The sequence below is a fragment of the Acinonyx jubatus genome, chromosome C1 (assembly GCF_027475565.1).
Source record: "Acinonyx jubatus isolate Ajub_Pintada_27869175 chromosome C1, VMU_Ajub_asm_v1.0, whole genome shotgun sequence".
In the NCBI taxonomy this organism is placed as follows: Eukaryota; Metazoa; Chordata; class Mammalia; order Carnivora; family Felidae; genus Acinonyx; species Acinonyx jubatus.
Genome location: NC_069381.1, coordinates 174,728,027 through 174,743,760, shown reverse-complemented (window position 1 = coordinate 174,743,760; position 15,734 = coordinate 174,728,027). Strand labels below are relative to the sequence as shown.

At 40.7% G+C, this 15,734-nt stretch overlaps 1 protein-coding gene across 4 annotated transcripts in view; it reads left to right on the top strand.

The window, feature by feature from the left end:
* Positions 1–15,734, top strand: part of LOC106979711 (serine protease 58-like) — a 173,638-nt gene that overhangs the window by 61,095 nt on the left and 96,809 nt on the right. For 3 of the 4 annotated variants that reach the window (XM_053215466.1, XM_053215465.1, XM_053215467.1), the window contains one exon: positions 8,933–9,070. The exons of the other annotated variant lie outside the window; for it this stretch is intronic. In XM_053215466.1, the coding sequence (XP_053071441.1) occupies positions 8,933–9,070 (138 nt within the window). The remainder of the gene's footprint in view (positions 1–8,932; positions 9,071–15,734) is intronic. 4 annotated transcript variants of the gene reach the window in all.

Sequence of the window (15,734 nt, the reverse complement as noted above, 5' to 3'; positions counted from 1 at the left end):
CTGTACAGAACTTTATGCTCCCTGGGGGAGCACAGCACTTTGAACAGAGATGTGATAGAGAGCGTTAAAAAGAAGTAGGGAGACATACCAGTGATAAGACTTCCATTGGCTGAAATAGCTTTCAGGCCTTAGGGGTAGCTTTGTTCAGATGTCAGAAAAAGGATAAAACCTTTACCAAGAACCACTTACCTACCTTAAACTGAGATTCAGCTTCATCTGAATTATCCCTCCAATTCAAGGAGAAGGGATTCACATTCCTGTCTACCATTAGACCCTAAACAATAACTCACATGGTGTTTACTATGCTCTGAGCACTGTTCCAAAAGCTACATAAACTCATTTAATCTTCGGCACAGGTCGACAGTTATCTTTATTTTAAACATGAAGAGATTGAGACAAAAAGGCTAACTAAATTACAAAGATTATAAAACTGGGAGACTGGAGAGCAGGATGCGAATCCAGGCAACAAGGCTCTAGAGTCTCTGAGGTGTAAATACTAAACTTCAGCCTTGTTCACCAGAGTTAACTATGCAACAAAATTCAATGTGCTTCCTATTCCTGGATTAGTGGTCTTTAGCAGCAGGATAATATTGTGCAAATTTGTCTTTAAGGAAAAGAGCTTAAGGTTTAACTGGTGAAGCATAATGCTAAGTTTGATCTATTAACTGGAACATTGTTCTCTGAAAAATAATGGGATAACTAAAATTCTGTTAGGAGTGAGTGACTTTAAAGAACTGCTAATAATCAAACATTATCCTCATCATTATGCATCAGGAAACTACCTTTAGTTAAGCATTGATTTTTAGATGAATACGTTTTCACTAACCTGAACACACCAAGTTGGAATTCTACACCCCTCCATCCCTGCTCAGGAGCTCAAGAGCCTTAATTGACCCAATTCCAGAAAGTGAAGCCAATGTGCTAGAATTTTGTTGGCATTGAAATTACTACACACTAATTGTAAGAGACCTTTTTCACCTGGTGCTTTTCATTCAAGGACTTCTAGGAATGAGCAAATTGTCAGACTAAAGATGTAGTCTATCAAAAAAAGTATATGTTGCTTTTTAATATTTAATTTTTGGATGTACCCAGTCATTCAGCAGGTATTCTTTAAGCACCTACTATGAAGAAAACAATATAATAGCCATTGGGAGGATATGAAGATGAATCTTGTCCCCCAGGAGTTCACTGTCAAGTATGGGAGACAAGATTAAAAACTGCAAAACAAGACGCAAGAGTAGATGATGGTAAAAGTAAAATAACGAGTGACCATGGTTGTTCCAAGGAGAATTAGGTGGGAAAGAAAAGCTTTTAGCTTTTAGTTCAAAAGGACTTGAAAGGACACTGAAGTTAAGGTAGGATTGGGACACATGGAGTTTGGGAGAAAGGCTGAATTCTTTTAACTGAATCTTGGGAGTGGATTGGAAGTTCTAACAGTAAGTGGTTATAGAGCAGGGACTTTGTGTCTTAAATGATCACATATCCTCATGCCAGGCACAAACTGGAATGAGAGAGGGAGAAAGGATGGAAGGAAGGGAGAAGCCAGTCATTCTGATCTCCAGGGAAAGAAGACATAAGTGACAAATGACCTCTGATCACTCTGGTGACCTCACTGGATTACAAGCTCTCAAGTTCTGTACTTCATTCAGGATGGAATATGGTCACATCTAATGAGTGACCAAAGAATGCATGCAAATGATCAACAAATTATCTTTCCATTGTGAATTGACACTACATCCTCAACTAGGAGAATAGGATCAAATACATGTAGGTGTAAAATTAAACAATAAGATTGTTGAAATGGCAAAACTACTATTATTTTGAAAACATTAAAGTGTTGAGTAATGTTCAAAGGATGAGGTGTTGAAAAAGTAATGACATCACTGATGGAAACAGAAGTATACTTATATTATCTTTAATTAAATATAGCCATGTTCTTTCAAAATGTCTCCCTTTTGCTCTTGTTAGGAGACCATAACATGTCATGTTCACAGATCTGTCCTCAGAATCCAAAAAATCCAACATCCAAATCTAATATGGCCACCCAAAAGACCAAGAATCGCCTCTTACTCTTCCCCCCACATAGCCAAAAGGGCAAAATCTCTAGATTGAAAGCACTGTAGTGGATTAGAACCTCATCTTTTTTCTTTAAGACATCGCTTTAAAAAAAAATTTTTTTTATTGGAAGTGGTGAGTACTTTCTCTGAAATTCAATGTCAGTCTTCACTAATTTTTTTAATCTACAGAAAACAGTCATTTCTATATTTTCTCACTTTTGCTGCTTGTTTCTGCCAAATGCTTTCTTTTGGCTATATGTGACAAATGTGTCCCCAATCCTCTGTACAGACATTTTACAACTCTCTGCAAGCTGAGACGAGATAAAGTCTTTTAACTTTCCCCTTCCCTTGGCAAAATAGAACCAGCAAAGCATTTTTACACATGCCATTCTGGTCTCAGCATTTCATGTTAGCATGGCAGCAAAGGGAATAAGAGGTTGGCTAATGACAATATGGATTTTTTGGATGGTTTACCACAGATTAGAATACCTTTATACACTGAGCAGCACCCTGGAGGCAATCAGGCATTTAATTGTTGACCTGTGCATTAACCTGCACCTTTTTCTGGGTGAGAAGTTGTCGCTTTGCCAGCATGAATACTTACGAATAAAAATGCATGGCCATTTAACTGGTGTGATTTGAGAAACTATGAGATGTTTCCTACAGCCCTTCTTTTCCTTGCCCACCTCTTACACTGTCTGAGATTGCATCTTTATAGACTTATTCCTATGAATAACAAGCATCTGGACCAGTCCCCATAAGAGTTATGGCACATTGTAATGGTGTCAGTACTCTTTGGCTTGATGTAATACCCCCATTTCGAATCTGAGAGACCACCAAGGAGCCGATACCGATGCAAACGCATGAGGGTTTATTTGCAAGCTCGAGCTTGGGCCCAAGTATACCCGACACAGCGGAGCAGGGACTTGGACCCCTAGGTTAAGAGGCGTAGCAGTTTTATAGGGGCCAGTGGCCAATGAGATTGTAACACACACAGAAAGTTGCGTAGTCATGTCAGTCCACACGCAGGTGGCCAATTGAATTACAATTTACCTTATAGTAACTGTTTGAACTAGCCTATCACTCTGGTCAGAATTGGCACGCAAGTTTGGCGGGCAAAAGGCAGGGTTTACATTCTTTGGCAGTTAGGGGTTCCGCATTCCTATATGAGCCGGTTTCCAATAAGGGTGTGCTCAGCGGCTTGACTAGGGTGGGGGAGTGTCTTAAGCAATAAGTAGGTCATGTGGAGGTTATACATGAGATGGTGGGTGTAGCACAAAATGGAGTTAATCTTGCTCTGCTTGTCCAGGAGTAGGGGATTTTTGTTAAATTCCTTGGGTCCCACATTGACTTTAGCTTATTAGACCTTAGTTCTTCCCTGGTAACTTGCCAAGGTGCTGGCATTTTGGAAATTAGAGTTTTCATGAATGGGTACTTGAGACACTGTCCTTTACTGCAAGTCTGGGTGGGGTACCTTAGAAGATACAAGGGCACTGGGTGACTAGGAAAAGAGGAAGAGAGCCTATAGCAGTTGTATTAGTTTTCTAGGCCTTCCATGAGAAAATATCCACAAACCGGATGGCTTAGAGCAAAAAGATATTAGTGTCACAGTGCTAGAGGGCAGAATTTAAAATCAAGGCATTGGCAAGACCATATAGTCTTCAGAAGGTGCTGGGAGAGCATCTGTTTTAGGCCTGTCTTCTAGCTTCTGGTATTCTCAGGTGTTCCTTGGATTACAGGTGGCTATCTTCTCCCTGTGTCTCTTTATATTATCTTCCCTTTGTATCTCTGTGTCCAAATTTCCAATTTTTATAAGGACACCAGTCTTATTGGATTAGGGCCCAACCTAATGGCTTCATTTTACTTGATTAGTTCTATAAAACTCCTGTCTTCATAAATTAGGTCACATTTTGAGGTACTAGGGGTTAATACTCCATCATAAGACTCTGGGGGAGGACACAATTCAATCTATAACAGAGGTGTGTGTGTGTGTGTGTGTGTGTGTGTGTGTGTGTGTGTGTGTGTGTGTTGGGCTGGAGTCTGAGGGAGAAAGTATATAAGGCACTTGAAAATAGAACTTACCTAATTCACATTATGCCCTGGGATGGCCCTGCCTATTTAGTGACTTTGTGCACTAAGAAGTCATGGCTAGTTCAGGTGTAACTCCTAGAATCAAAAAAGTTGGCTGATCAGGAGAATCAGCTAAATTTTATAACTAAAAGAGGCAACAGTAATGTTGAAAACAAGCAGGAAGTCAGGAATCTGGGCAGGTAAGACAAAGGTGGAGAAACTGGCTTTTAGAAGCCATGACTAGGTAAGAGCTCAGATATCTAAAGAAGCATTTTTTCCTCAACTTTTATTGTTCAGGCATACTGAAAAGTTGAAAGAATTAAACAGGGAACACCCATATACCTAACACCTCAATACTATGATTAACATTTTGGTATATTTATTTTATCACATATCTTTCTATTCATGCCTTTTTATTTTTTGTATCCCTGATGTTTTGATATCTGGGGTCTTGCCTTGCTGATCTGGAGAGCCTGCCCCTCCCAGCACTAGCCAATTCCTACTTGTTGCTAACTAATCAATTAATCCAGAGCCCACACCCCGACTACCTCCTCTATGGGGCTTTCACTCTCAGGGCCACTATTTCTCTGTTGTAATCACCCCAGGGCCAGGTATCAGGCAATGAGAGAGAGAGAGAGAGAGAGAGAGAGAGAGAGAGAGAGAGCGCGCGCGCGAGCTCTCTACACCTCAGAGCCTGCTGAAATTACTCAAACTAGCCAATCCTAAACGTGTTTGTCCTGCCTTGCCTTGCCTGCCCTGGGAGCCACAATAAAAGCCCTTGCCCACATTTCCCCCTGGCTCTCTGCCTCCTAACCAACCCTGACACTTCTCCATGTGCCCTCTGTGCCCTGGATGTCCCTCCCTCTTGGGAACTGTGAGGAACAATCTTTTTAGTGTCAGCCATTTTCTTGATCTATTGACCTCACTATACCTGAATAATAAAAAAACCCTAAATTTTAGGGGTACCTACCTGGCTGGCTCAATTGGTTAAGTGTCTGACTTTGGCTCAGCTCATGATCTCGCAGTTTGGTTAGTGAATTTGAGCCTCTCCCTGCATCTGGTCTGAGCTCTCAGCATGGAGCCTGCTTAAATTCCTCTGTCCCCCCCTCCCTTGCTCCCACTGTCTCTCTCGAAAATAAACAACAAAAAATCATCTTTATTGAAATATAATTTACCTTTAACAAAATTTGCCAATTTTGAGCATGCAATTTAGTTTTCTAAAAAAACCCAAAAAACAAAAACCCTATTAAAAACTACCACCACAATCACAATATAGAACACTTATGTAACCTAAAAAAATGCCCTCATTTCCCTTTACAGCCAATCCATTCTCCTCATCTGCCCCTAGAAACCGCTGATCAACTTTCCACCGCTATAGTTTTGCCTTTTCTAGAATTTTCTATAAACTGTATGTGATCTTTTCTGTCCGTCTCTTTTCAATGGGCATAATTACACTTTTGAGATTAATTGATTTTGTTGCTTGTATCAACAATTCACTTCTCTTTATGGCTATGTAGTATATCATTGTATGTATATGTCACAACTTATCTATCCATTCACCAGTTAATGAATATTTGGATTGTTTCTAGTCTGGGGCTATTGTAAACAAAGCTACTATGAACATTAAAGTACAGATCTTTGTATGGAGCATATTTTTTCTTTTATCTTAAGTAGATACCTAAGAGTAAGATTTCTAGGTCATGTGTTAAGTGCATGTTTAATCTTGTATGAAATTGTCAAACTGCTTTCCAAAGTAGCATTTTGCATTTCCACAGCAACGTATGAGAGTTCCAAAGACTCTAATTATTGACAGGACTTGGTATTATTTGTCTTTTCAACTTAGGCATTCTGATGCATGTGTAGTGGTGCCTAATTATGGTTTTAATTTACATTTCCCTAATGATTAATGAAGTTGAGCATCTTTTTTATGAACTTACTCGAATATCTTCTTTTGTGAAATCTGCTTATTTTTTTTTTTTGCCATTTCTTAATTGGGTTGTTTGCCTTTATTAACCTGTGAGTTCTTTAAATATCCTGGATAGAAGTCCCTTATCAGATACATATTTTGCAAATCTTTTTTTCCCAGTGAAAAAGCAGTTCTTAAGTAGGAAATACTTGCATTCAGGGGCGATAAAGGGTCCCAAATCCAGGTAGCTGAGTAATTTAGGGCAACATGTCAACAATGAGAATGCTGAATTGTGAACCTCATTCTGAGACAGAAGTTCTGGCCCAGCCATGGTTCTTTTATATACTTCTGGTTAGGGAAGAACCACTTGCAGTGCATGAATAGCCCAATATACATACTGTGGGGGTGGCTCTGTCTGGCCTACCCACAAGGAGTATAATACCCTTTTATGACATTTGTGGCAGGGCATTTGGGGAGCAAGGAGGAAGAGGAAGTAAGTCAGGAGAGAGAGGGGTTAGTAAGAAATTAACATGAACTTGAGCCAAATGGGAATGGTGGCTACAGTATTCATGGAGAAGGTTAGCTTTCCATGAGCAAGTCCTGATAAGAGAGTAGCAAATTCAGACTCATTCTGAGCAAACATTGATAGTTCAGGGAAAAGCTAAATCCAAGGTTAATGGGATGGTAAGATTGGGGTACATATACAGAAGTCTAGAACAGAGAAGATAACTAATCCATGAGAGCTTGACATCATGGAAGGATGGGGCCTGTGGCAGTCATGACTATGTGATTAGTACTTATATATGACTTGTAAGTTTGATTCTTCTTCCAGAAACATTTAAATAGAAAACTTAGTGAGTTTTGTAGACAGAGCCCTAGTGAATATCTTACTCTGCAGTGTCTTAGGACTGACTTTGTACATATGGAAGTCAGCCAGATCTCCTGGGTGGATCATTAAACTGGAATTCTTTTCTTGGAACACCAGTACCTTAGTGTGTGACCTTGACCTAAGGCTAGCCATCAACCTGTCAAGAGGAATGACCCCAGGGATAAGGCCCTGCTGCCTCTACTTAAAGACTGTTCTTCAAAACAAAACAAAAAACAAAACAAAAAAATAATGGATACAAAAAAGAAAAACAGAATGCAATCATCTCTGGTTTCTACTTGCTTAAAGAGAATGTTATGAGGATTCTAGAGGTAATATCTCTGGAGGACTTTGAGCTCCATCAGTAAAAATCTTGTATACATATAAACCAAAGGAATTCTGGTAGACAAACATGGCAATATTGTATATCAGTCTTTTGTGTCTGTTTTCAGATTCTTTTTTAACTTGGCTTGGGTCCAGAAGTAGGCATGGTATAGACAGAATATGCCCAGTATTGGGTTTTTTAACTCAATCCCTTCCTTTAAAATAAGGGCCGGGAGAGGCACCTGGGTGGCTTGGTGGGTTAAACGTCCAACTCTTGATTTCGGCTCAGGTAACAATTTCAGTGTGTGAGATCCAGCTCCTAGCTCTGTCCTGACAGCATGAAGCCGCTTTGGATTCTCTCCCCGCCCTTGCCCCTCCCCTGCTCACTTGTGCATGCACACATGCATGTGCATGCCGTGCTCTCTGTCTCCCTCTGACCTTCTCTCTCTCTCTCTCAAAATAAAGAAATAAACATTAAAAAAAATAATAAGGGCAACGAGTAGATTTTCATCAGGGACCTTAACTGTAGGCCTCCCTCACAATGAGAAGTAAAACTAAGTACAGGTGAGTCCTGTGTGACAAGTATTTTAATGAGAAATTTATACATAACTTGAATTATTGATATCATGCATCTTTCAATGAAATGATTATCAATATTATTTTGAGTGTTATTCTCCTGTTACTTCAAGTTCTATAGGTTTTACATAATTGTAAAGGGCCTAACATTATTATGAAACATTGTAAGATATGATTTTGATTCTAACAGTTTATTCTTGACACTGGTATTTAATTCAGAGAATAAGATCAAGAGGATCTTGATGAGAATCAAGGATCATGAGGATGCTCATGAACTCTGAAGGAGAAAAGATCATTTGGATTTAGTGTCTATGTGTGTATTTTTCTCTAAGTTTTATGAGGTAGTTACATAAAAGGGACTTCTAAAATAGAAAAGGATGATGAAAATGGGCTGAACATTTCAAACAAAGTTCAGTGTGAAATCAGTAGTATATTCAGTAGAGGTGACAGGGAACAAAGATGTGGAGGAAAAAGGAGAAAAGGAAAATCAGCAAGCAGTAAAAATAATGATTGGGGTCAGGCAGTAACAGTAAAATCAAGAAACTTGAATATGATGGAAAAAACCATGGGTAGCTATAAAAGAGGCATTTGAAATAGGAAATGATGTGAGAGGAGAAGATAATTTTAGTACAGTTAAAGGAAGTAGCAGCTATGGGTGCTAAAAGAGAGGATTAATTTTAAATATGTCCCAGAAGTAAGAGAAATATTTTTTAAGGGGTGGGGAAAGAATGATGGAAAAAGCCTAGTTGAGTGTTATATGGCTATTTCAAGCAAGATTCTACGTAGAGTATTATGACCATTTGGGTGCACCGTACTTTTACTGGCACATTGATGAACCAGAGGTCATTCAAGACACCAGGGTGGTGAGAAATGGCAGCTCTCCTCAGATATCTGTAGGTCTGCCATAAGGAAGAAAGATCACATTTGACTTTATATCGTTCAAAAGAAAGAAATAGACCTAAGGAAAGTTAGAGGAAGGCAGATTTTGCTTAATATAATGCTCTAACAATTAGACATGCCCCTATAACAGAATGGGCTATTTGTACAGTAACACTTTCCATCTTTGCGAGTATTCAAGCAGAAAATATGCAATAACCTGACTAACTAATCAAATTGTTTCTTTTACCTTATAAGGTCCTTTTTGTCTGGAGGATCATGTGATTTGCAGACAGTGAACCCAAGGCCTCATAGCCCTGATGCTGCACTTTGCTCTTTTACAAGAGTTGCTGCTTTCCCAACACCCCCACCTGCCAGGAGGAGAGGAAGCCAGAGGTACTTGCTATGACCATCCTTTTGGCACATCTGTTGCTGGTACATTGAGTGTCAGCTACTGCTTTTTTTTACTTCTCTTTATTATTAATTCTGGGCCCCCAAGCAAAAGTTTTTGAAGGCCTTTCCCCTCCTTGTTAATTATAACATGGTATCAGTCAGAGTCCAAGCAGAAAACAGATGAGCATTCAAACAGAGTAATTTGAGGAGAATTCAATAAAGAAACTGTTCACAAAGGTGTGGACACTATTTACAGAAACCAACAAGGGATGGCACCATCCCCAGGACTTGTGATAGGGAGAGGCATTACTACTGCAGGCCTGAAGATGGAGAACATGGAGCTATTTCCACACCCTGGAGAGGATGGTTGTACGGAGAGGACTGCCTGAAAGGAGAGTTTGCAGCCAACACACAGCAAGAGGGCCAGGGAAAGAAATAACCCAGCCTCACTTTTCTTCTGCTGGTGCTTCTCACTGCCAAACCTGACCATGAGCTGGGCATGAAGGGAGCCAGCTGACATCTGTATGGGTCAGCCTCCTGGGGCACAGAGCAGGACAGAACTGAGGAAAGAAGGAGTCTGGAGAGGCTAATGGAAGAAACCACAGAAAGCAAATTCCTCCCTAAGGTACAGCTGGTGCTTAAGCAGTTTCTGTACTGTTAGGAATGCGGCAACGTATCTTGGAAGAACTTAATTAAGGCCTCCACCCTCTGCTAGCCACCCTGAGGTCATGCCTGTCAGAATTACAGTTTTCTGCAAAGTTTTTCCTGATGGTCAGTGTTTAGTCCCCTCCACCTTCAAGGAAAGGACACATGGTAATTTTATTTAAAAAAAGACATGTAGAAGTCCTTCCTTTTAGTCAGATGCTAGAGTTTCCCCACTTTAGAGCAAAGGAGAAACATATAGACAGAAAGGCAGTTTCACTCTGAAGTAATTGAAGCTTAAGCTTTGGGGTCCCTTGCTTGGACCTCTGTGAATGTTGGGAGTTTCTGGGGTTGGTAGAATGTTCTAAGTGGGGGAGGGAAGCCAGATTGCACTTCTATGTAAACATTTCTAGTAAATTGCCCAGAGAAGTGTCACAAGGAAGAGATCTGGCCTTCCAAAGATCCAAAGTTCCAAGGTAATTTGTCATGAATCCTTTTCTTATCCTTAATAAATATTCATTTTTTGTACCCAACTTTGTATTTGTATTTTGTATTTTATATTCTTTTTTCTTAAGAAGAATCAACCAAGTAATATAAGCTTTAGCCCTCACAAAACCTGGATCCACCCTAACTATGTGGAATTTTCATTATATTCAAAACTAGGTCAGCAGTCTGTTTATAATGCAGGAGAGTGGATGGCTTTGGTATGGAGAGTCACAGGGATTTTGTATGTTTACAATGGAAAGTTTATGCATGAGAGAGAGAGTGAGCACGTATGTAGGTTTTATCTGTGAATAAAAGAATGGCTCCTATCTACTAGCAAACAGGCATCAAGGAATCAAAGTTTACTATTCTTCGCCACCTTTTGGCTGCTGTTCCATTTCTCTCCTCCACATAAGTGTTCCTTGAACACACGCTTTATACAAGGTGTATCCACCTCAGAGGCTTGGCTGGCTCAGTCAATGGAACATGTTACTGTTAATCTCAGGGTTGTGAGTTCAAGCCCCATGTTGGTTATAGAGTTTACTTTAAAAAAATTGAGAATAAAAAACTATGTGTCCAACTCTCAACTACATCTATGGCTTTGACTCTCTTTAATCAACTTTGTTCCCCTTCCTTCTGTATCCCTCTCATCCCTAGAAGCTGCCCCTCAACTCGGATATTAACAGCAACTTTATGGAAAAGTCAAAGGACAATTTCCAATATTGTCATTTCAATTTCTGTCTTGTTGCCTCACCAGTGCACCAGTTCTCCCTTCAGTCGTGACTAACATGACTTCTTTAAAAGCTTGGCCACTGAACTCTGGCTTCTGTGGGATCATTTGCTTTGAGGATTCTATTTTACCATTTTCTGTATCTATTGGAGTTCCTTAGTCTTTTTTCTCCTGGGTGTAATCTAGGCTAGGAATCACTGCCCTCCTATTCAATTAGGCTCTGCCCGTACTGAGATCACACATATTTCTCTTCAATCATTTCTCCTCAGTTTTCATGCCAACCTCTTTGGCTGCTTCTTTCTTTTTTTGCCTCTTTCCAATCCATTTATTTGTTAAGTCCATACAATGGGATCTTCTTTTATCCTGAGTACTGGTATAAGCTCTTGGGTAGGCTCTCCCCTCCAGATCTAATCTTCTATAACCACTTCTCAGAGTAACAGTGGACATCTCAAACCACTCATCTAACCTCACTCCACTCCCTAAGACTCTGTAGTGGCCTTCAATAATCCCTCAAAGCATATCCAAACTGTTTTCCAGGAGTCACATCACTTCCTTATTTAAGATTCAGTTGCTTATGGGACACCTGAGTGGTTCAGTTGGTTAAGCATACAACTCTAGATTTTGGCTTAGGTCATGATCTTGTGGTTGTGATATCTGGCTCCACACCATGGGGCCTGCTTAAGACCCTCTTTCTCCCTCACCCTTGGCCCCTCCCTTGCACATATTCCCTCTCTCTCTCTCTCTCTAAAAAAAGAGAAAAAGAAGATTCACTTGCTCAAATCTCCTTTTGTCTAATTCTATCCCTACTTTTTCTAAAACTACATGATACATATATAGTGACTCCTTCTGCTACTTACTGTGTGCCAGACTCCATGCTATGTACTTAATTTGACCTAAGTAGGTTGCCCAAAGTTATAGACTTAATAAGGGTCTTAGTGGTGTTTGAATTAGGTGTCTCTGTTCATACTCTCAACCACTGTCCCAATGTTCTCAGGGTATGGGTCATTGACCACCTGCATCAGGGTCTCATGGAGTGTCATTTAAAGTGCAGATTCCCGGGTCCCACCCCTTAACTATGTAAATGATGAAAAGGAATCAGTTATATAAAGATCTAATGAAGGCATCTTCTAGGCAGAGAGAACAGCAAACGCTGAGAAGGGCAATAAGCAAGGATCAGAATAAAGGCTAGTAAAGCTGGAGGACAATGAGACCAGAGAGGTAGAAGGGGTCAGCTCCTGAGGATCTGGAAGCTTTGGATATTCATTTAGTTAGACAGGAATCTCTAGGACAGTTGTAAACAGATGAATAAGCTCCGCCTTATATTTTAACAGATGGCAGCTGCCCACTAAAGAGTTGTAGGATGGTGGAGTTGTTTCAGGGAAGCAGCTCCCCAGCCAGGGCATCTTCCTTTCATCAAGAGAGACCATCGATGAATTCTTGCAATTGGAAAGTGAGCAGGAGTGATTTATGTGTCACTCTTGGGCACAAGTATCAGAGAAATAGATGTACCTGCTTCACTTTTTCTTCCTCTTCTACCAGCCAGATGGATGTTAACTTCATATTGAAGGTAAGTAGGCTTTGCCCTATCCTAGCGTGGCCCTGACAAAAAAAAAAAAAAAAAACCCTGTATGGGACTATTAGGCAAATGAGAAGTAGAATCCACATTACTCAAATATGGGGGTTTCTTTGTTATCGTAGTTACTGCTCCCTCAAATGATACAAATCATATGACTTATGCTTTGCTGAGATTATGTTGGCTACTGGGTGAATGATAGTCTGGGGGTGGGAGGAGATGGCAGCAAGGGTGGGAGCAGGGAGACCAGTTAGGTGGTTCTAGTGGGACTGATGGTGACTTAGATTAGGTTGGTGGCACTGGAGTGATATGAAGTGGAGATACTAGATACACTCTGGAAGAATTTTTTTTTAGATATTTATTTATTTTTGACAGAGCATGAGTGGGGAGCAGCAGAGAGAGAGGGGGACAGAGAATCTGAAGCGGGCTCTGTGCTGACAGCAGAGAGCCCAGTGCAGGGCTCGAACTCATGATCCATGAGATCATGACCTGAGCCAAAATCAGATGCTTAACTGACTGAGCCACCTGGGCGACCCTGGAAGAAATTGTGTGTGTGTGTGAAACTAGCAAGGTGTATGAGTGCATTGGATGTTGGGTGTGACAAAAGAAAGGAACAAGAAAGGGTGTGAAAAGAAAGGAACCAAGGACTGCAAGGGGTTTGGCTTGAACTCACTGAAAAAAATAGAGACGCCATTTTCTGAGATGGAGACCAGAACTCTCAAAATCCTCCCTTGATTGCAGTTCTCCCAGTTAGCTCCATTTGTCCTGAACGATCTCTTAGCTGTGGCCCTTAGACCACATTATTCATCACCTGTGGCCTGATCCACATGCTACAGATCTTACGTGTACTTCACACATTAACGCTCAGGAAAAAAGTTGACCTACACTCTCTCAGCCTGAACATCTGATAAAGTGAAACTCAAAAACATGAAAGTGGCAGTTTTAACCTCATATGGATTTAAGTTGTTTTTCTCATTCTTTTTTTTTTTTCTCATTCTTACCAAGCTAGAGGAAAGATAGAGAAGAACTGTGTATTTTATGTCTGCAATTAAGAAGTAAAGGTGATGATGTTAATCACAAATGTCTGTAGTTCTGGGATAACCTTGATTTGGAGTATGGTTACAACATACTTTATAACCACATAGCTCTGGTGAGATTTATGTTTATTGGTCCTTTCCTCTCTGTGTCCTCTGAATGTGGGTGCACTCAGGGTCACAGTGTCTCCAGGTCAGGGTTCTGTAAATGCCCTAGGGGTTGGAGATGAACCAGCTCTGTCAGGCTAGAGCGGTCAGCCAATGATGGCTCTCCCCTGGGCTCTCAAGAGAGGTGGCTACTTCCTTTTGAACGTGGTCATGGTAATAGCTGTAATGTCTACTTGGGGCAAGTAAAAGAGAACCCCCAGAAAGATTAGGTAGCTGGAGTTGGACTCAAGAAATAGGCTTTGCTTATGAATATGCATTATGGTTCAGGGGAAGTACTCCCGTTTTTTTCCTTCACTTCCAACTGAACTGTCACTGTTAGCATTTGAGTTTTCTGTGACTGTCACTGCCATCCATAAGCATGCCCAAGTGGAACTAAGCCAAGTCCCCAACTGTGAGATGTCTCTTCAGTCTTAGGGGAGAAAGGGACAGAGGGTGAAGGGAGAAGGTGCAGAAAGGGGAAACTCATTATATATCCCTTGGAAAACTATTCCTTCTGATCTGTCACTTCCTACTCTTCCACCCATGCCTTCACACACACTCTATAATTCTCCATCTGTTTCCAGCCAGTCACTGGGAATTGAATATGAGTGACTTCTGCAACCAAGAGAAATGAGCAGTAGTGATGACTCTATACTTCTGTTCGTTCATTCATTCATTCATTCATTCATTCATTCATGGTGTCTAATCCAAAGATGAAAAAGACATAGCCCTTGTCCTCAAGGAGCTCTATTTGTGAAAATAATAATATAAGTTACTGTGGTAACAGAAGTGTGAGAACAAAGTACTCTGGATGCAACAAAGAGGACCAGTTAGTCATGCAGGTCTGTGTGTTTATGTCTGTGTGTATGCAGGTAAACTGTGACAAAAGGCAGGCTTTACAGAGAACATGCTATCAGAGGAATCTCGAAAGATGGGTAAAATTTCATCATTCAGGGAAGGGAAAGGGCTGAGGAGAGGAAAGACAGGAAACAGAATGTGAAAAGACATTATATTCTATTGATATCTAGGAATTATGTCCTGAGGATATTCTTGGCTGAATAAATCAGTATGTGTCATCATACCATAATATAATGATTTACCAATAGCAGCAATGGCCTATATTTTAACCATGGAATCTCTCATTGGTGTCATTAGTGATGTGAGCTGGAAACCTGAGCGTATTCTATCATAAAGTTATTTGTAAAATAAGGGAGTGTTTACACTGTTTTATCTGCTTTAGTTTCATTTTCAACCTAGAATTTAAATGTTTTTATTTATTTTTGAGAGAGAGAGAAAGAGCATGAGCAGGGGAGAGGCAGAGAGAGAGAGAGAGAGAGAGAGAGAGGGAGGGAGGGAGACACAGAATCTGAAGCAGGCTCCAGGCTCTGAGCTGTCAACACAGAGCCCGATGTGGGGCTTGAACTCATGAACTGCGAGCTCATGACCTGAGCCGAAGTCAGAAGCTCAACTGACCAAGCCACCCAGGTGCCCCAAGAGTGAATTTGACTCTTTTTTTTTAATATATGAAATTTATTGTCAAATTGGTTTCCATACAACACCCAGTGCTCATCCCAAAAGGTGCCCTCTTCAATGCCCATCACCTACCCTTCCCTCCCTTCCACCCCCCCATCAACCCTCAGTTTGTTCTCAGTTTTTAAGAGTCTCTTATGCTTTGGCTCTCTCCCGCTCTAACCTCATTTTTTTTTCCTTCCCCTCCCCCATGGGTTTCTGTTAAGTTTCTCAGGATCCACATAAGAGTGAAAACATATGGTATCTGTCTTTCTCTGTATGGTTTATTTCACTTAGCATAACACTCTCCAGTTCCATCCACGTTGCTACAAAGGGCCATATTTCATTCTTTCTCATTGCCACGTAGTACTCCATTGTGTATATAAACCACAATTTCTTTATCCATTCATCAGTTGATGGACACTTAGGCTTTTTCCACAATTTGGCTATTGTTGAGAGTGCTGCTATAAGTGCCCCTATGCATCAGCCCTCCTGTATCCCTTGGGTAAATTCCTAGCAGTGCTACTGCTGGGTCATAGGGTAGGTCTA